Source organism: Dermacentor albipictus, chromosome 3 (genome assembly GCF_038994185.2).
Source record: "Dermacentor albipictus isolate Rhodes 1998 colony chromosome 3, USDA_Dalb.pri_finalv2, whole genome shotgun sequence".
NCBI lineage: Eukaryota > Metazoa > Arthropoda > Arachnida > Ixodida > Ixodidae > Dermacentor > Dermacentor albipictus.
In genome coordinates, this window is record NC_091823.1 from 122,146,936 (window position 1) to 122,167,990 (window position 21,055).

Consider the following 21,055-nt stretch of genomic DNA (forward strand, 5'->3'; position numbering starts at 1 on the left):
ACATCTTTGGATAGCTGGGAGGCATTTGCATAGCATAATGTATTTGCATCCTTCAAGCGTAGTGTACCATTGTGCTGCATTCCTCTGCTTCCCTACTGTCTGCAGTATTGTGTCCTCCTACGGTCTGCTTCACATACTCTGAATTGTCTGCGATTCTGAGTGAAGCAGCTGCAGAAAGTAGTAGTTTACAGCAGCTGTGGTGACCGTGGCAGAGTTCAAACACTTGATGGAAATTTTCACTGTGTATGACACAAGGGCAGCACAGACACCTTATCCTGCCCCAGCAGACTCCATCCTAGGCCCACAAATTTTCTAATCTGATTGCACCATCAAATACCATGGAGTCACCAACTGTATTTCCATTTCGTTACAGTAATGGCTAATCAGTTATTCTTTCTATGCACGCCCCTTAGATTCAGCTAGAATATCAGGTACCCGTGTCTGCCAACCAATGTGCTGCTTCACAAAGCTCCTTCCTCCCACAAGACTTCGGCTCAATTTTCTTTTATTGGGTGAGTCGGATCTCGTCTACCTTGGCCTGTGTTCAGAAATCAAACGGTACAAGAGCCTCCACCAAGGAAGGCTCGCAATGTGCTCACCGGTGCCTTGCCACCTTCCGCATGCATGTCAGTGGCCACAGGCTGCGAAGTGGGAGGGAACTTGGGGGTCGATGCAGATGGGACAGGCTCTAAGGGGTTGTCCTGCAGGTCAGTGGCAGACTCTTCGCTTTCACTTTCCGAGGCCGTCTGGAACTGGCTTGAACGGTCACTGGACAGGTCAGCTTCCACCTGCGAGATGAGAAGCAGGTCATCCGATGACAATGAGCCACCAGAGCTGAAACTGTGCACCAGCATAAGCGCCATAACACACAGCCTTACGGGTAGACGAAACAGTCTTCATTTCAGAAGGATATGCTGCGACTCCACATTGGCAGATTTACTGCCCATTTTGATTCAAGTGTTCAGCATCTGACACGAATGAGCACAGGTGTGCAGGAATATGGGAGTACACACACTCCTTTGAACACGCATGGCCACAGACAGAGCTAGGCTGGATGCGTTGAGAATTGACAAACGTCCATACACACTTGCGCTTGTTATTGACAAAAATGATCTGTCGCTCTCATAGCCTACCTATTGCATGGCATCAGCTTATTTTAGTTGGACACTCAAACTGCTGTAGTGCTTCCTGGCCAGTGCTGGTTCCCTATACGGTTGGGGCAAAACATCATGGGAGTGATGGCAGTTTATGGTCGGCTTTAAAAATGTGGACAACATTACAGGGCAGAAGATTCAGAGTAAGGTGAGAGCCAATTTTTAACGATCTTAACTAGACAGAATGTTGCAATGCCCAAACTTTATTCTTCACAAGCAAAAGCAGGTGGTTTGTGTTGCCAAAGTCTTCCTGCATTTGGTAAGCAGCTCAACTCAAAATGTTACAGCAGAACAGATTGCATTACATATCACGGAAATCATCACTTTACATATCTAAAACTCAAAGGAGACCTGCGGCATTAGTTCTGCCGCCAATTACCCTATTACAGCGAAGCTGTTTGTGGCTAGAGTTCTGTGCATTTTTTACAGTTAGTCAACAAATCCGTGCGAGCAATAACTATAATCATCAGCAATGGCTCACGAAACTGCTTGAAAGTTCGTCGTCGTCGACTTCCATGGCTGGCTCTGTTGCCGCGCAACATGCCAGCGTTCCCATACTGCCCCTCCCTCAGCAGAGGCGCTGACGACACTAGCCCACTGCCAATCGGTGCAGACGTATAAAAATAGGTGCGTGCACACCTTTCGTCCCGATGACCACCAATCAAGACAATAAATGTATTCGTGCCTTTATTAAAAATTCTGTGTCACTTCTTTGTCGTGTGCTACACAGCTTTGCTGGTCATCCACGTCCACAGAATAAAATGGCTCATGATTTTTTGCTCCATCCTAAGCATACATTCTCTGTTAAGGAAAAATTGGTAAAATGAAGACAAGCGCACTAGGTTTCAGTAAAAACCAAAACTGCACTAGCCAAAAATATTTGGCTTTAAATCCTAGCGATATGTCACTGCGACTGTAAATGCTGTCATAGCTTTATGCCTACCCTGCAAGTTTGTTAGGCGGTCATGGTGCAAAAAACAGATCCGCAGAAGAGAGTATTTCTGTAAGCAAAGTGACTAACCTTTGATGAGCTGGTCTGCTCTTCACTGGAGCTCTGCTGTTCAGGCTGGGAAGCCAGAGCCGACTCTGCGTCTAAAACACAGAATGCAACTATCAGACCACAACAGAAACACTTTCCATGGCTGAAAAATGCCAGTTCTTTTTCACGAGTTATAAACCACAACTCAACGAGTACCTCAAGTAATCAAGGTAGAGAAGGCTTCCGTTAATTCAATCCTGAATGGCCCCTGTGCATTTCTATGGGCCAAAACTTTATTTCAACCCTGCAATTCGCCTTTGCCAGATAATTCAAATCTGGCTGGTCAGCACGCACGTACCTGACCTAATGGTGACCTCAGGGGTGCCTACAACAGTGGCAGCCTCTTTCCCTGTGGTGCCTAGGGCACGGTGAATGTGTCGAACACACCTCAGCACCCTTTGAAAACGCCCATCGCTGTACTGATACGAGACGATTGTAAAGCAATAAGGATAGCTCACAATAACGCGCCCCTTTTCTCTCAGGAAAGTTTGCCCGAATATTGCCTGCTTGGTGCAATTCAACATGAAATAGAAACCACGAACTGTCACAGCCAGCTTAGCTAGCTAGTGTCATAGCCACTCCCATCATCTCTGGTTGCCATCACAAGATGGCAACCATAGATGGTACCTTAGATGGTTGGCACCTATGGTTGGCAACCATAGATGGCAACTTACTGTTCTCAAGCTTTCTTTCTGTCATCCCAGTGTCCGCTGTACTCGATGTTTACACAGGTGTAAGCAATGAAGTTGTTAATGACGTACCCATGTTTTGGTTTGGTTTGTCCACTGTGCAGCATGCGGTTTAAATGCATTGCGCATGGGTTCTGAATGCCGCTTATTTACCGTGTTGCTCTAGCTAGGGTGCACGCCTTGCATTGTGTGCTAAAGCTGCTGCAGCTTGGAAGTGCTGATTTTGTTGGCTTCTTGCTGCCGGTTAAATCATTGAACTAGCTGTCATGCAGTTCATGTTTTAGGATCTATTAGCACAGCGAATGTTGAACTTTTGCTAATTGCGTCACGCAGAACTGGTGTTGATTTTTTGAAGTACAAGGTTCCCACCTTACACCGTTTGTAGCAGGTTTAAATCACGCTGCATTTTATCAGAATGATTACAGGCAAGTGCTTCTTTAACAGCTTGATTCTTTTCACTCAAGGACAACTTAGATATTGTGATTACTTGGAAAATGTTCTAGAGAAAAGGCAGCTCAGGGCATGGATTACTGTTAGCTGCTGCACACAGCATTGCTGTTCGATTTGCACGTGTAAAGTACCAAAGCAAGGAAGTGACCAAACTGGGCGCACGGCAGCGCATGCCCCGCTACAGTCAAACCGCGACGATAATATGGCCTTCAACATGAGTGAGTAACCGCCGCGCACGGATTTCAGAAGCCACAAGGAAGGTCATGCGCTTTCAGGGCATGCGCTTCTAGAGAAGAGACGTACAGCACAAACAGCGCGGCGCTGGGCATGGACTGGTGTGATATTGGATGCCACAACGGCGCCACTCTCGTTTTTGAGCAATGATCCACCCAGCACCGTGTGCATTACACCTGTTTCGACAATTCGGAACGATTATCTATGCCTTTCCACCATGGGAACAATGGCCGCTCAAGCGTGCCTGTCAAGGTGGCCCTATGACGAAAATGCTGCACCAGGCGCTGCCGCCACAAAATGTCGCAAACGACTGGCGGTTACTGCACTGTTATCAGGAGATCACGGTTTGGCAGCACTTTGTTTACATGTTGCCAAAAATGGTTTGCGGTGACACTACCTTTCGAACATCATTCTTTTTTTCTAAAGCGACATACATAACATAATTTTACGGCTCTTGTGTCGCTGGTGCGCAGTGCTAATGCTGAGACCATGATGTCCGAGACTTTTGCAGAATGGCGGCATGCTGCAGCAATTTCCAAAGTTTACACTTCCGGCCAACTAGTATGCTTTACACTCTTGCGTAGAATAGTCATGTCCCACTGGTAGCAAAATATTCTACAAGCTCTCAAATAAAAAATGGCAGCTGCTCTTGCAGTTTCGAAATGACAGGTGATCGGCAGCGGGCGCCATTTTGAAAAACCTATACAACACTGCACTTCGTTCTTTAGATGGACGTTTCTAACAAACGTTTGCAGCTAGGTGCAAGAACGCATCGGGAACAAAAATGACACTGAAAACCTCGTGTTCAGATAAAAGTGCTGCTGTAGTGTAACTGCTGATGCCAGCTTCAGTAAGGTGGAGTTTTTAAAACTCTTTTAAGGGAGAGTCCACGTATAATGTACTGATATAATGACCACTTTTCACGGAACTATTGAGTTCGCCATAAATGAGCTCAACTGCATGCCCTTTGATTCCTTTCTCATTTATAAGCAGCATTTCCGAACGACGCTGTACAGTTAAACCTCGATATATAATGAAGTCTGTAAAATTGGCGATTTGCTTTGTTGTATCGAAATTTCGTTATAATGAAACTTCACATTTATGCAAATAAGTACACTCATCCATGAATTCTTTTGTATGGAAGGGGCCGCAACATTTTCCAAATTATCGGGCAATCAGAAAAAGCAAATTTGAATGAGGAAAGAATTCATTTTGTAGGAAGAGTCTGCGATGAAAGATAGGGTTTCGCCTTGTGACATCTTCGCATCGGCGGTATGAAGTGAAGCCAGGTATGCTTTCGTGTCCACTCTGCCCCCACAGCTAATAGTGTTGCCCACACAGGGACGATGCTATCATGAAAATCGCCGGGATCGGGGAGTGATGCCTTATCTGCCTCTCGCTTCAACATTGTCCCCGAAACTCGAGATTATGCAACCTCCAGTACTAAATGTGTGGGAAGGATGTGCATGTGATGCCACACCATCTCACCATGCCCAATCTTTGCACATATGGCAGATTACCAGAAGCAGACAAATATTTGGCATTTGATCCAAGTAACGAATTTTATTATTCAAACATCTATTGTTGCGACCACTTTGTGCATCGAACTGTAGAAACAAGGCAAACCAAATATTTTAGCCACCCTTTAGGTTTTCACAAGTTACAACCGTTGACCCTGTCAGGGTCAATGCCAAATATATGGCGCCGCCATGAAGTCCAAAATCATCAATGCCGTATATTTACGACGCTGTCAGTACGTTCAAAAAGCACACCAATTTCCTAGCTTTTTCTTTCCTGGCATGTGCTGCCACTATGTGGGAATCGAAGATTTTTTTTTTTTTTCCGCACCTCCCTCTCTTGGTTTTCTTTGCATGGTCTGTTTTAGAGCTAGTTTGCTCCGGCGCGTCTATATACTGCCTCTCGCACATTGGCACGCGTGGGCGCTGGTTTGGGTTTTGTTCTGCGGGCGGTTTCGGCTTCTTGCACTCACAAAACTGATCGCTATCTTGCTCAAAGGGCAACTGCCTGTTTCTCATTCGTTTAGTGCTCACTGGGGTGTGCATAGGAAGTATGCCGCAGTGCATGCGTTTCCTTTTTTTTTTTGAGACTCGTGGAAACTAATTGCCTCTGGTTGGCAATAAGATGAAGATTAGTGGAAGTTTGTTACACATTTTGCTTTTTTGACAGGCACACAGTGACACAGTCTTCTTGAGTGCGCTGACTTACACAGTTTGATTACACTATGGACGTAAATATTAGTGTAAGAGCATGAACATTTGAGACTTGCGAAATATTCTCGTGCACGCATTTTCTAAGCCTTGAACTATGTGCATAATGATGCATCAAATTTTTAATTCTTATGAGTTTATTTTCTTTCTTTATTGTTGTTATTCATGAATAAACAGTACATTAATACCAACGCAAAGTATCTTTTTCTCACTTTACGGTCACCCTAGAAAAATTATGATAATTTTTTTTTTAAAATAAGTCCCTCGCAAGAATTGGAATCTGCAATAAAAAAAATCTACCCTGGAAGGGTTTAAGCCTTGTCCTTGTACATATTTCATCAGCAACTGTGCCTTTTACAAACTAGGACATGCAGCAAATAGGCGCTGAGCAAATATTCTTAAAAGCAATGACTAATTAGGGCTGGATGTGTACGTCAAATATACAATTGTGAAGTTTGCTTGTTTTCGAGCACAGACACACGTGTCCACAGAAGCACAATTGAAACCATACACACAGGTGATGAATGCCTGATGTGAAGAATAGCATTGTTAAAAAAGGTAGGCAAAGAACTTACCCATGCTTTCAGCAGTTGCATCAGGATTATGGCTGTAAGGAGGCAAGAAAAACAAATGATTGCTTGTGGAAACATTGAATTGATGAGATTAGGGCAGTCCAATGGAACCAGTGAAAATACTACACAAAGTACTACAGTTGAACCTCTATACAGGGTGTCTCACAAAACTTGAACCAAGGATTTAAAAAGAGTGGTTAACCACAGCTGAATGAAACCAACAACATACGGTTTGCAGTCATGTGCCCCTCTTTAGAGTATTTTTTATATTCCACTCATCGGTTAATTAACTAAGATAAATTATGAAAAATTTGTAATATTCACATTAGGGCCACGTGCGTTTCGTTGCGTTGTAGAGGAGGTTCAGAAACAACCAATCCAATTTTCTGTGGCAACGTACATGCTGCACGGAGCTTTTTTTTCTTCTTCAGTGTTTAAAGAAACCTCGCGAAATATGAAACAAAACCATGTGACTGCGCTCGCGCACTATCGTATTGCAGTGCTATCAACCGTGCATTGAGCCTATCACTTATCACGGACGATGGCGCTTCCTTTCCATGTGCCACCGCCAAAGATGCTGACGCACTGTGAAGCTGATGCCTAGAGCCGCAGCCACTCACTTCACCACGGTCTGCATGCATGGTCCTTTCGCACAAAGCGTGGTTGAGAGTGATGCAATACGATAGCGCAGGGGCGCAGCCACGTGGTTTTATTTCATATTTCGTGAGCTTTGTTTAAACGCGAAAAAAAATAAAGAAATCGTCACATAGCATGTACGTTGCCACAAAAAAATTGGATCGGCCGTTTCTGAATCCCCTCTACAACGCAACGAAATGCAGTTGGCCCTAAAGTGAATATCAAAAATTTTGCATAATTCATCTTAGTTAACCAATTTAGCGAATATAAAAAATACTCTAAGGAGTGCCACATGACAGCAAACCATATGCTGTTGGTTTCATTCAGCTGCAGCCTACCGCTTTCCTAAATTCCTTGGTTTAAGTTATGTGACTGTAATAAGAACACAGATAGGAAGTAAATCTTAAAATTTTCTCGGCAAAAATAGTGGTGTGTAACAAACATATATGCTTACAACAAATATAGGATATAGCAGGAGTATTCTTACGCCCAATGCACTATCATTATAACAAAGCCTGACTGTACACATTGCCTGACTGGACTGATTGCACATGTTATGCAATACAGTTTACCATGCAGACAGACCGATTTCCCTTGGTACAAAAAAGATTCGGGCTTTTAGTTATTGCCGAGTTGTTTCTAAAGCTCTCCAGTTGCTTGTCATGGCTTTCAACAGCTGTCACATTGGCACTGTTCTATGTAAAAGAAATGCATATTCGAGAAATGGCGTCATTTACAGGCAAGCTCAAATACTTGAACAATCGAATATGAATTTGATAGTGAATGCTCAATAAATTAATTTGTGAAGTGTATATCATTAAATTCTTTTTAACTGGTACAGCAGAACCTCGTTGATAAGATCCTGTTACATACAATTTCCTGGCGCAAACATTCGCAACAGAGAATGCAAAAAATGTCTCAACAAAGTTACGCTTATTTTTTACAGGTTCATGCATTCCCAGAAAACAAGATTTTTCAGGACAGACGTTCAGCACATTGCCAAACTGTGATCGAATTACATACATTTTCTGGCTGCTAGACCCCCTTGTAGACAGGAAAATGTGCAATGCCCCCGCAATCGAGAACAGTAGCTGCCCGCCGCGACAGCTTTTCTACAATACTCGCTCACCCGTCTCATGTGAAAATGCCAGTATGCACTCGAGTTTTATTCTGGTACCAGCAAACCACCTCCCGGGTCTTCACACGCCGCATTCATGGCTATTGTCGCCAACCATATTGCAATAAGCACCTTCACAGTGTGTGGTGTCATTGTACTGCACGCTTTTAGCAGGCGATAAGCGAAACGTGCCACCGTTGCCTACTGCAAGTTCCCCGTTGCCGTCGTAAAGTGCCACGCAATAGGGGAACAACAAAACGCATCTCGGGCTGCCGAAGCCACACCAGCTCAACACACGTCGGCGTCTCATGCCTCGAGCCACAATGATTTACATAGGTGTCAACTACATTTTTAGTTACATTGAATCGTATGTTTTCACGGTTAGTAGGCTTTTTCCTCACATTTTTTACCCAGGGCATATGGATGAGGCTCAAATGTGTATTCAGTGAAAAACCAGCGACTGATACCTGGCTGCATGTAGCATTTTCACGGTGCACAGGACTCATCAATATGAAGGCCATAAAGCTTGATGACTGAACTTCACAATTTAAAATTCACAGCGTAGTTTCAGGTGAATTGACGCTCTTCCACAACACCGTGGATGACAAATCCAGTCACTTACAGGTGAGCTCAAACACTTGAACAATCGAATATGAATTGCCATGTTTACTATTGCGCACCCAATAGGGTATATATTTCAGTAAATTTCAATAATGGATATAAGGAAATAACAGATTAACAACGTAATTTCAGCTGCCCCTTCAACTTTGTTATAAAGAGATTCGAGTGTATTTGATCCTCGCATCTTTTTGTTGTTACAACATTGGGTGCGCATTACATTTCTACTTTGTTTAGGAGCTTCAATGTTATCAATACGTTAGTTTACTACAACGGACACATAGAAAGCGGGCACGCACTTGATTCGGAGGCGTGTTAGAATCAGTCAAGTACTGCCAAATGAATCACTGGAGTGTTTTGAAGCTTTTCCTGCACCTTGTTTAATTCGACCTGCTGGATAATTATATAAATTGCACTGGCCCCGTCAGGGTCGAAGTAATGCAAGTTGACTTTATATCGAATAGTTCAAGTACGAATTGAATATTGCACACTTACTATTTGTACAGTTGCACACAGTTAGTCGCCAACTGATTTTCCGGACTCCAAAAATTCGGACATGCTCGATTATTCAGTCTGCTTCGTGGCACAGCCATTCTCCCCATAGACCATAATGTATAACAACTTCTGAAAGTTCGGACGCCTTGCAACGTCTCGTCTGATTTTTTGGACACTCCTTGAGCCAACTTGATCGAGAGCACAATGCGCCGACTCTGACCATTGCATGGTTCGACTTGCTGAACGCCATTTTTGTTTTGAACGGAGCCTCCTTGCTGCCCCACAAAGTGGCGCTACTGCAAATCCCTGCTCATCATCATCGTTTCTGCCTGGTTTGTAGCTACAGCAGTTCCAGTCTCAGCTTAGTATGCCATGTCAAGACAATCCAGCAGCTGATTTGTTTGTTTCTTTGTGCACGACGCTGCGAGTAGGCCAGGTTTTTCGTTTGTGCGACTGATGACGGCATGACGATGTTTGCCTGGTGTGCTGTGTCGAGGTTGTGGTGATCCGACGTGGCATACGGAAACATCGCATCAAGTGTCTAATGGCGCCGACAGTACCCACGCATACTGCACTGGGGAATGCCGGCAAGCGGGTGCCGGGAGGCCTAGGATTTGTTGCCTTCCGATGTACTCTCTACTGACACCGAAAATGTTCTGCCGAGACCTGCGCACTGGTTGCATTGTGATTCCGGACACCGTCTCATTTGACATTTCACAGGTACTGATACTGCTGTACTGACATGCGCAGAACTCTACGGCAGCGAGATCATTCGTCAGGTTTCTGCTGCGCTGCCGGAAGAGTCAGAAGATGACGCACCATGTGTTACGCTGCCATTGCATGCGGAGCGTGTACAAGCAGTGACTGATTTCAGCCACCTATAGTGACCGTACGACCCTCTCTGAGGTTCAGGCTTATCTCATTGCACGTAAATGGAACAGCGTGCAACGGCGCATTCACGATTTCTTCACGGCTACTGCCGAGCCCGAATAAATGCGTGGAAATAAAGGATTCTTTTTTTTTTAATCTGCTTTTTCGGACACCTGTTTATTCGGACATTTCTGCAGTCCCCATGAGGTCCGAATAAATGGTCGGCAACTGTATACCGAACTTGCAAAAAGAAAATGCCCAGTAGTAAGGTGGAAAGCTGGAAGAGTTCGAATTGATGCGTTCTTTGGATGAGTGTGAAAAATGACAGCAGCACAAAAAGGGAAGGACATGGGACGAGGGCTTTCTAACAAATGAGAGTTTATTACGAAGAATGAAAACGGAAGGAAAGAAGACATCATCTGCGTGCATTAGGTCGCATGGAATAAATCGCCGACTGTTTGCATCCCACACTCGCAAAACAAAAGCGACAGACACAAAACAAAAGCGACAGACAACTCCGAAACGCAATCATTGTGCATCTTTTGCATGTGAAAGGCTTCTGCAAGTTCACAAGCTTTTACGTCTTCACCCTAGCCATAATGCAAAACAAAGATAACACGTGGGAAAACAATGAAACGACAGTGATGGCTGTGTGAGCGAGCGTTGCAGGGTAGGTCAGAATACTTTTTTGTAGGGGGTATGCCCACCAGCGGAGTGACTACACGGTAGAGCAGCGCGAAGGTGCCGCCGGGCTAAACCACTTTTTCTGAGAGGGCGTTAGCAGCTCACCTGCTGCCGCAGGAAAAAGCCAACTTAGGGACCATTTTGCGCTGTTTGATATATTGGCGACAGCGGCTGCTCTTTTTGTTCTATCTAACCACATGCTATATATTCTCATTGTAACTTAGCGGTGCTAGAAATTGTTCGATATAAGGATAACTCGGATGTAAATGGGTTTGATATAGTGGGATTCGACTGTATTCATATTTGAAACTTCGAATATTCGCTCACCCTTATTGAAAACTGAAAGCATTGGACTAGAATCATTACAGTGTGCTAGCCAATGTTTATGCCCCCAGCTTACGCCACAGCCTCATCCTCATCTCGTGCTACTTCTGCCGTGATTGTGTGCAGAGGATAATCCTCGAGGGCTCGAAGCCTCAAATGCCACTCACCTACTTTCCGAGCTAATGGAGTCGGACACGGCAAACCTCAGCCTCCGGACCAATGGCTCTGCAGAAAAACAAGATGCCAAAATCAACACAGGGGTCAGATTGCTGAATTAAAAAACAAACAGGTCACTTCGATTTGTTATCCCAGACTACGCAGGACTCATTGAGGGGCTGCTTCAAGCCAATAAGCACTGGCAGACACAATCTCTTGGGCAGTCTGGGACAGATAATGCAAGACCCAGAGACCTATGGGCCAGGTACAGAGTTAAGTTTTCCTATGCACTGCTCCTGGGTTTTTGTAGATGCATACAGGTCTGAAAGACACCACTGGAAAAAGAGGCCATAAAAGTGAATGCTGTAGAATAGCGAAAGAGATACTATGTCAATGGAAACAATTAGGGATTCGAACCTGTAACCGAATGTCACCATATTTTCCAGCAAATCTGAACTAATTAAACATTAAATATTATTCCCTTATGAGAGGTGTAATAGCTTTTTATTGCGCAGTGCACTGAAAAAATACCAAAACTGCGTAGAATAAAGTGTATTTCAACACACTAAGAAAGTCCCTGAATGGAAGATCCCCGAGTCCCGTTTGTCTACAGCTTACAGTGTGCAAAATGAGCTACATAGAAACACCAGGTATGGGTACCTCTCCCTATGGTCAAGGTTCTAGTTGACACCTCCGTAAATAATTATACAGTTCAACTTCGACATAATGAAGTTGATATAACTAGCAATTTGTTTCGTCATATCGAAATTTTGTGATCTTGAAATTTGACTTTTGTGCAAATAGAAATAAGTACAGTCGCTGATCAATTTTTCTTGCACAGATAGAGCCAGATGTTTTCCGAATTATCGGTCAATCGGAAAAAGCAAATCTGAACGAGAAAAGATAATTTCGTTGAATTTGAGAGTTAGTGCCAGAAGATAGTATTTCATGTTGTGCGGGCGATGTCTTCACATCGGCCGTACGAAGCGAAGCCAGCCACGCTTTTGTGTTCACTAGGCCTTTGCTACTGATAGTGTCGTCCACATTGGGCCGACACTATCATGAAGAGTGCTAGCAGAGGGGAGTGAATGCTTCACCGAGTCTCCGAAACTTGATATTATGCAAACACCAGCAATAAATGCATGGGAAGACTGCATACGGTGCCACAACATCTCAGCTCGCCCAGTCTTTGTACACATGGCAGATTACCTTCAAAACAGGGCGCGCGGGCACGCCACACACAAAAGCCAACTTTACGTGAGAAAACGTGGTAACATGCACCCCTGCAGCAGTTGATTCACGTTGCGAAACCCTTCAATTTCACTAGCTTTCTCAAACCTGGTGTTGGGCAGACGTCCTCGTCGAGCTGCACGGGCGTCGGGCAGGTACCCAGGTCTCCCTCCGGAGCATTTCCTCGAACCCCTGGAGTGGTCGCCACCGGTGCAAGGTTTACCGCTCGCCGCTTCAAAATGGAGGCAGGTGTGCTCGTTGATGGCTGCGCTGCGGATGGAGTCTGCTCTGTCGGTCCCTGCCAGAGCTTGACTGGAGGCGTGCACAGCATTGACAGTGCTTCGTCTTCCAGTCTGTGGGGGAGGGAGGAAGGAGTCTCCGTTCTGGTTCTTCTAAAGCCATTCACGCGATTCGAAAGTTCAGTGACACTGCTTCCAACAAAACTCCTCTAACAACCACTTTCACCAGCGTTAAAGATAGGTTAAATCTGTCTAGCAGATACTGTTCATTTAGAACCCTGTCACAATAATTATTTATTACTAGAAAGTGAAAGCCGAAATTCCCTTATTTGAATGTTGTGCCCAAAGCAGGGCAACAGTGATGATGCAACATCAAAATTTCATGGCAGTATTTATGCATAATCTGGTCTTCTAATTCAAGGTACATAAGGAGTGTTAATTAACCTTCAAATGCAGTGTAGTCTACTGAAACAATTATCTAGCATCAAGCAGGTGCTGTAAAATCTACAACACCATGGGCAACTAGTATGGGAAATGAAATGCGATGTCGTCAACCATTTTTCGTTTTTGCATCTTGCTTACTAATCCTACCACAACCCTCACAGTAACTGACCTATTCGAGGATTGTGATCTAATTTAGCTTTACTATAACTGTTTAGTGTTTCTTTAGAGGTGGCACGTCGAGGTACCCACACCCGAAGATGACAACTAAAGCAACTCGATATGACTCCACACACCAGAGCGAGATTGTTTGCACTGCTGAAACAAGCAGACCCTCCGCCTCTTTCCAGAGGGTTGTTGATGACCCGATAATGCTTAAGAAAGATATGGAGATGCCTGAATGTGATGTACTGGCACTGTAGTGATTATGCACATTGCTACTTTGTGTGAGCACACCATTTCAGATGAATAGGTTTGGAGGCAACACCTCAAAATGCCACAGAACAGAAACCACAGTTTAGAGCAACAGTCCAAATCACAAGAAAAAGGAAAAAGATGAGGCAGCTGTAAGAACTCATGTTTACCTCTGTCATTGGCTTGTGCCATTGCTGTCCTTCAAGTTGCCAAGACATAGAATTGCCGAAATGCTTAGCTATTACTACAGTGAGAATGTACGGGCCGCACACACCCTGTATTGCTTGCCAAGTAGTGTGATGTATAACAGTTGATGCTTAGTGTTGAATTGTAGTGCAGATATACAACAGCAAAGGCAGACGAGCGCTAAATTCCAACAAAAAGCTTTATTTCTGGCAACCCGTGTTTATAGCCGTCACTCATCACATCGCACATGCGCAATTCACACTCTTGGGAAGGTCAGCTCCTTATTTGAAAGGCACACAGGTGGTGGCTTCCGAAATCCACGTGTGGCAGTCGTTCTCTCATCTCGAAGGCCATACCATTGTCGCATGTGGACTGGAGCAGGGCATCGGCTGCTGTGCGCCCAATTTGGTCTCCCTTACATGCTTTGCTACTTTGTGTGCACCCTCTTTTTACCGTGACCAGGTTCGGAGCATTCATTGTAACAGTACGGCAAGAATGTTTGTTAGACTCTTATGCAAAATTACACCCTTTTGACACACAACGATAATGTCATCTGTCTTGTCCGCATTTCCTTTCTTTAATGCAGTGAGCCCAGTACTTTCCAGTAACGAACGGCATGCACGTTATCAACATGCCATAGCATTCGCAACAGGAAAGTAGCGGGCGGGGCATTTTCAAGAAACGCAAACAAGGCAGACGACGATTATTGTTGTGTGGCAGAGATACACCCCAAAGGGCGTCACTTTGCCTAAGAGAGTATCTCTGGAAGCAGTTTCAATAGACAGGTTAACGTTATAATCACATTTAATCATCAAATCATTTGAGCCACCATGTACGTCGGCCTTGTCTTTACTGTCGGCACTTGGTTGACCCTTCATTTTATTTTGTGTGTGCAAATCGATGCAATGAGAAATAAAGCGTTCTCAAAATAATTCATTTTGTGATCTTTGGCGGCTGTTTTTGAAGCACTGTATAAGCAATGGCTTCACTTAAAGGGATAGTGAATAAAAAATTTGTCGCCGAGATTTCTGTCTCCAGTGATAGCTGTCGCACCGAGAGCGACCAAAACAACACTCTGTCTGAGGAGAAGTGAGCGAAAAGTAATTATTTTAATGAATATTTCTCAAATCACAGCACCTACCGGCCTCCTCCGAAAGCTTTGGCAAAACCGAATGTCACGTCACGCTTACTCACCTCGAGGCCCATTGCGAGCGATCGTTCACACTGAGCGCACGAAGGGGCGAGTTGACGTTTGCAGCAATGCGCTTTCTTTGTTCGACCGCCCTATTCGTACCGCTTCTTTGTGTGATCTGTTCGAAAACCTCGTCTTTCATCTCGTGGATTTGTGGTTTGATGTGTGGAGCAGCCGTGTCAACGCCGCAAAATGCCGAGGGTCTGCTGTACGCATGTGAAAACGTCAGGGAGCGGTAGTCTTTTTCTTGCGTACTTGTTCACGCTGTAGTTTTGCACACAGGTGCCGTTTGACCGTAATTTGTCGTTTGTACTACGTTCTGAGCCAGATGTTTGGCCAATTCTGCCAGAATGAATCGAAATCTGCATCGTCTGAAGCGACGGCTGACGAAAAAGAATTCGCCGACATCAGACTGGTGGCGCCATCTCGTGTGCACCAAGGGAAGGAGTGCTCGGCTGCGATGAAACAACGGGACGCTGAAACCGCTGCGCATGTACTCATTCACTCCGTGAATAACAAGACGTTCCCTGCTTACAGAGGCGCATTTCAGTCACTGCACAAGCCTGGCTTCAATCCTCACCCGTTGCTTCATCGCATCTATTCTAAAAACAGCTACTTGCGCGCATCAAGCACCTGCCGCGCGAGAGTCGGCAGCCGACTGTTATGCTCACGCCGCCGGCCACACCTGCTCCGATGGCGTAGGTAAAGGGAGGTCTACACGCGTCAATATCTTCAACGATTTCTACGTTTTCTTTTTTTTGTACAGTGTGTACTCACGGCACCTGTATTGTGCATTGGTGGCTTTCATGTTTTACGCGCTGGCAGCTACCCATCCAAGCGGGCGGAGCAAGCCGCTTTGCACAGAACGCAGAGTAAATTCCTTACGTCGCCTGACATTGCATAGCCTGAGGCATAAGCGTCCTCGCTCTGTTGAAGCCAAACATGGCAAAGCGTTTGCGTGAATGAATAACGCTGGGCGCACCGCCACGGATGCAACACTGTCAATGAGGCGTGCACCTCTGGTCTCGCTAACTCATTCGTGACAGGTGCGAGCTTGCGATCCGAGCCGCAGGAACCGCGTTTATATCTGGTTTCCACCTATGATGCCGCCACTGATCTCCCGAGGCGAACGGGTGTACATGGAATGCACAGTGTAAACACCACTTTGCTGGTCCAGACTCTCTCGGCACCGCGGAAGCGGACTGCTGCGGCGGGTCGTCGTCAATTTCGCTGGACGACGCGGACGGATCGTAGGCATACGCCTTTATCGTTCGTGGTCGTTCAGTAGGCCGCTCATCCAAGTCGGAGTCATAAGTTCCGCTCATGCTATCGCTCTCCCTAGAACTTTGCATTTTGCACTGCGCAGCGCGAGGAAAACAAAACTGCGCAGCCGGCCAGCTCGCTCCGCGGCTGCTGAGGGTAGGTGTGACGTCAGATCCGCTGGCTTGTTGTCGGGAGCGCTTTGCGAGTGAAGCGGTGGCCGCTCATAGAGAGTCAAAAATAAAGCCATCCGCTCAAAAGTAACCCGAATAATGACTATATACTATAGCAATCGTGTCTTAGGAATGCAATTATGGGGCTTTCTCTATATTCTTCGATTTTTATTCTGTATCCCTTTAATAGATTAGGCCTAGCTGTACTTTTGGCACTTCGGTGGTGTTAATGAGCATCCGTGGCCGACCCAGAAGTCTTTTCACTAGCCAGCGAGGTGTTGTGCGCGACACGCCTTTCTGTGGAGCTTGCCGCTAGTGTGTTCTTCCTATGTATGTATGTATGTATGTATGTATGTATGTATGTATGTATGTATGTATGTATGTATGTATGTATGTATCTATCTATCTATCTATCTATCTATATATATATATATATATATATATATATATATATATATATATATATATTTAAAAAAAAGTGCACTTATGCACATCCTGCAAGTTGCTGGCAACAGTTGTGTGTAGTGAACTTCCGCTTGCATGGATCACCGCAGCAAAGTACATTGTACTTTTGACGTCTAGACAAAAGTTGTCCAGGAATTGGTCCAATGCAGCTGATAGTCCATTAGAGTTGGGTCTGTTAAAAGTAGAATTTGTTGCATAATATAAATATAGGCAGAACAAACCAAGTGAGATGAACGGTCTGTTATATCCATAAGTATGTTGTACAGTTGACTCTCGTTACAACAAACCCTAATAATCTGGCAAAAGATGTCCCTTTTATCTGAAGTCCGTAATATCCGCAACGCCTAACTTCTGAAACTTTGGTCGCGATGTGTAACAACCTTACTGCAAAGAGTGAGTGACAAATGTCCAAAGCATTCAGAAAAAAAAATAAAAATCACAGTTTCACCAAAGAGGCGAAGCATAGATTGCAATAGCAAATTGCAAAGTAAGGATAGTAATTTTATCGGCCATATGAAGTTGTAAACGTTCGTTTACTAACTAAATTAACAAGCACAGTGTTACGTGTGCGCTGATAAACATGAACACATCTCGCTCGATGACCACGGAAAGTTGCTGTCAAAATGTCGGAGTGAGGAAGCGCGGTAGCAGCAGCGAGCGAATCGACCATGCTGTCTCTTGCTTCAACGTGACCTAAATGTCAAAAGCACCACGCATACGAAGCTACTGGCACTGGGTGCACTTTGTCCACATTGCAGACCACTTTCAATTTTCAAGATATGGTGGACGCGTGGCCGGGCCATAAGCAGCAGATGCCGGAGTAGAACCTCCCTTTCCCTTGCCTCCCCCTATACCTTGTGCGAGATCGAAGATGGTGAGCTTCTGCCCCGCCTTCCCGCCTTCCCCCCCTCGCCTACGCGATATTGAGCCGCGATCATCGGCTGACCTTCGCAAGTCAGTTCTCATCACATGTCGACATGGCAAAAGTATGTTTTATATGCCCAATTTTGACAAAATTACCGTTAATTTCATTCCCTGTAGCCAATAGTCTGTTGTAGCGCGGTCTGTTAAAAACAATCTTCATTGCATTAATAAAATAGGTGGAGCAAACTAAGGTTGTAATATGGTCAGTTATATCTGAAAGTGTTGTACGCAGGTCTGTTTTAATGAGCGTAGACTGTACAAGGATCTGTTGTAATAGATGTGGACTGTACACCTGTATGAATATACAGCAGTGCAGGCTTACAGTTAACGGGATGTTGATTTGTCATTGGACCCAGAAGTGAAGAAGTGATAGCTTTCTATCATACTTTAAGGCGCTGCTTCTTGCAAAGGCACAGTACATTATCAACGCAACACTTGCAACATGAAGCTTAGTTGGCAACTACTTCGCCTGGTTATTTATGAATGACTTTTATGCGAAGCATATTACGAGAGCTCAACCCAGCTCCTCAGGCGCGGCGGTGTCGCCTTGAAACCACGTGACACTGTGACGTCACAACAGAGGAGAAGTGGCTTTGGCTCAACTCTTGCAAGACGGGCTGGGTGGGAATCGAACCAGGGTCTCCGGAGTGTGGGACGGAGACGCTACCACTGAGCCACGAGTACGATGCTTCAAAGCGGTACAAAAGCGCCTCTAGTGAATGCGGTGTTGCCTTAGAAACGAGCTGTTTCTAAGGCGTGCGTCGCTTGCTCAGGCGCACATTTCGTTGCCGCGCCGAACGCTGCTTTGCTCGACGCTCACCGCGTCCAATGCGGGGCGCGTAGTCGCTGCCCTGTAGCCCATTGTCTTACATCCCTTGGCGGGTCGACGGGAACGCTGTCGCGTTCCACTCTTGAAGGCGAAGCAGTAATGCATGAGTTGTTTCTTCGTCTAGCCGAACCAAATATAGCCAAGCAACAGCAGTTCACCAGGCTAAACAGTGGTTCAACAACTAAAATAAAGGCTAGTATGCTTCGCATCCTGGGCTTAACCTTACCTAAGCCACAGCCATTTTTTAGCATCACTGAATGATAGAACCTACAATTGACGAATGGTAACGCAATCCTAAAGGCATGGATGAGAAGGTAAGGTACACCCTGGCGTGTCCTGCGTCTCCTTTCCACTTCCCTTCATCCGTGTCTTTTTCGCTGCTTTACCATTCCTGATGTGGTACCAACTAACCTGTGCTTCTATCCTGATCAACTGTAACTGAGGCTTGCACATCTGGCCAAGTGTTGCTCAACCACATTAACGGCATTCAGTGCTCTGGTCCACTTGCTGTGCATGCTGCTTGCGAGCACTCACCCACTGTGGAGACTCGAGCGACGTCCCCTTGCTGTGGGTGTTCGCGCATGTGATTCACTTGCTGCAAACCTGAAAGTAGAAGCAACATTGGCAGCTCTGACAGCGTGCTTTTATCAGATTGGCTTGCAATGCAGGCACATTGCCAAGTGCTCGATAAATTTGGAAAAGGGACATGGGAGACAAGGAAAGTCAACCTAAAGCTATAGATTATACAAAGTAAGCTATAGATAATAGGAACGCAAAAAAGTGTCTGCTGTCGTATGGCCACCAATATACAGTCGATCCCGAATTTATCGAACTTGAAGGAAATCATGAAATAGTTCTATATATATACAGTGGACTCTCTTTAAACGGAAGCTCAAGGGACCAGGGAAATTGGTTCCGCTTATCAGACTTACTGAGAGACAAAGCTGAATACAATTGCATGAATACAAAGCCAACCAACCATGAGGATGGTGTTCCGTTTAAGAGGCAGTTCTGTTTAATAAGCGATTTCTGTTTCGAGATTCCACTGTATATATACCTGAAGCTCATCTGAAACCTCTGCAAATCTCGGACAGCTTCCCAAGATCATAATAAGCGGGAACTCACCCATTTGCTTCTCTAAGGTTGCGGCAAATGCACAAAACCTGTCTTACTTTTTTGCTCACGAAAGTTGCAAGTCGCTCTTGCTGTGGCATGGTCTTTTATATACTGATTGTAATGCTAACCAAAAAGACTGTGGTGCGACTCGCACGCTTCCAAGTGCTTGTTGCGTGTTATTACTCAAGACAGAAATGGACGCACCGCGGAAGCAAACTAGCCTGTATGTATATATGCTGGCCGTGCTGCCATCGGCACACCTGTAGTGTGAATCACGCGCGAAAGTGCCCGGCAGCGTGTCCGTTACTATACCAATAATACACTGTTTAAACGCGCCGCTCTTCAGGTTTTAGGATCAACTCCTTATTGGAAGCAGTCGTTCCTTATTCTTTGTGCGGAGGACTTTTTATAAGCAGTCCACACGCCTCTTTTTGCATGCTGCTATGGCTCCGAAGCCTAGCTGCCGGTATCTCCCTTTGTTCTCGGCTCTTAACCTCTGGCCTCTGCATTGGTGACTGCTGATGCTGCACACATGCTGTTAGCTTCAAAAGCGGCTTTCAGCTTGGAGAATGTCCGAGTCCATTCCAACTTGCATGTAACTGTGCGAGCATGAATGAAGTGCCTTTAGCGTGGACCCACGAATAGCACAGTGACAAGCCTGGCGCGCTGCTACCGCAATGGGGATTTCTGCCAATTGCAGATGTAGCGTGCAACAACAACAACAACAACAACAACAAAAAAAAAACTGTAATGCAAAGATCCGTCCGAGTGGAGGTTGGGGTTGGATTCTTTTTTCGGCTGCTTGCGAAATCCTAAATTGCTGTTCGCGATAATGAAAGGTCGCTGTTCGCACGAGCCATCCACCTTCGCACCGAGCTAAATCGAGAGCATCCTACTCCTTCCTCCATAGCATGCGCTGTCCTTCAGATTTCAGCTCTTGTTTGACAGCATCTGGCAGAATAGTGCTGTTTAAAATTTGACAGCGTTAAATATTTCCGACGGCCCGAGCAACGATCGTGTCTCCGTTAGGAGAAGCACACTTGCAGGGGCATGGCTCAGCACAGTGTTCAATATATCGAATATAGCAGTGAAGGGGAGTTCAATGGACACGCAGTATATTGCTATGCTCTTGCATGGGATTTTCAAGGGGACTTTACAACTGTTTGATATAGATAATACTTAGATATATCGAAGTTTGATACATCCGGGATCGATTGTATTTGATTCACTTTGAGTATTCATAGCCTACAGAATACCAGAAAAATTTTCAATACCTACTTATCAAATCGCTTACGAATATCAAAAATATGTTATTTAATA

General features: G+C 45.2%; 1 protein-coding gene across 4 annotated transcripts in view; it reads right to left on the reverse strand.

Moving 5' to 3' along the window:
* LOC139057572 (protein ELYS-like) overlaps window positions 1-21,055 on the reverse strand; it is a 137,897-nt gene that overhangs the window by 27,396 nt on the left and 89,446 nt on the right. For all 4 annotated transcript variants that reach the window (XM_070536015.1, XM_070536013.1, XM_070536014.1 and 1 more), the window contains exons 26-31: window positions 19,154-19,222; window positions 12,605-12,849; window positions 11,278-11,335; window positions 6,370-6,401; window positions 2,176-2,246; window positions 600-788 (exon numbers count right to left, since the gene is read on the reverse strand). In XM_070536015.1, the coding sequence (XP_070392116.1) occupies window positions 600-788; window positions 2,176-2,246; window positions 6,370-6,401; window positions 11,278-11,335; window positions 12,605-12,849; window positions 19,154-19,222 (664 nt within the window). The remainder of the gene's footprint in view (window positions 1-599; window positions 789-2,175; window positions 2,247-6,369; window positions 6,402-11,277; window positions 11,336-12,604; window positions 12,850-19,153; window positions 19,223-21,055) is intronic.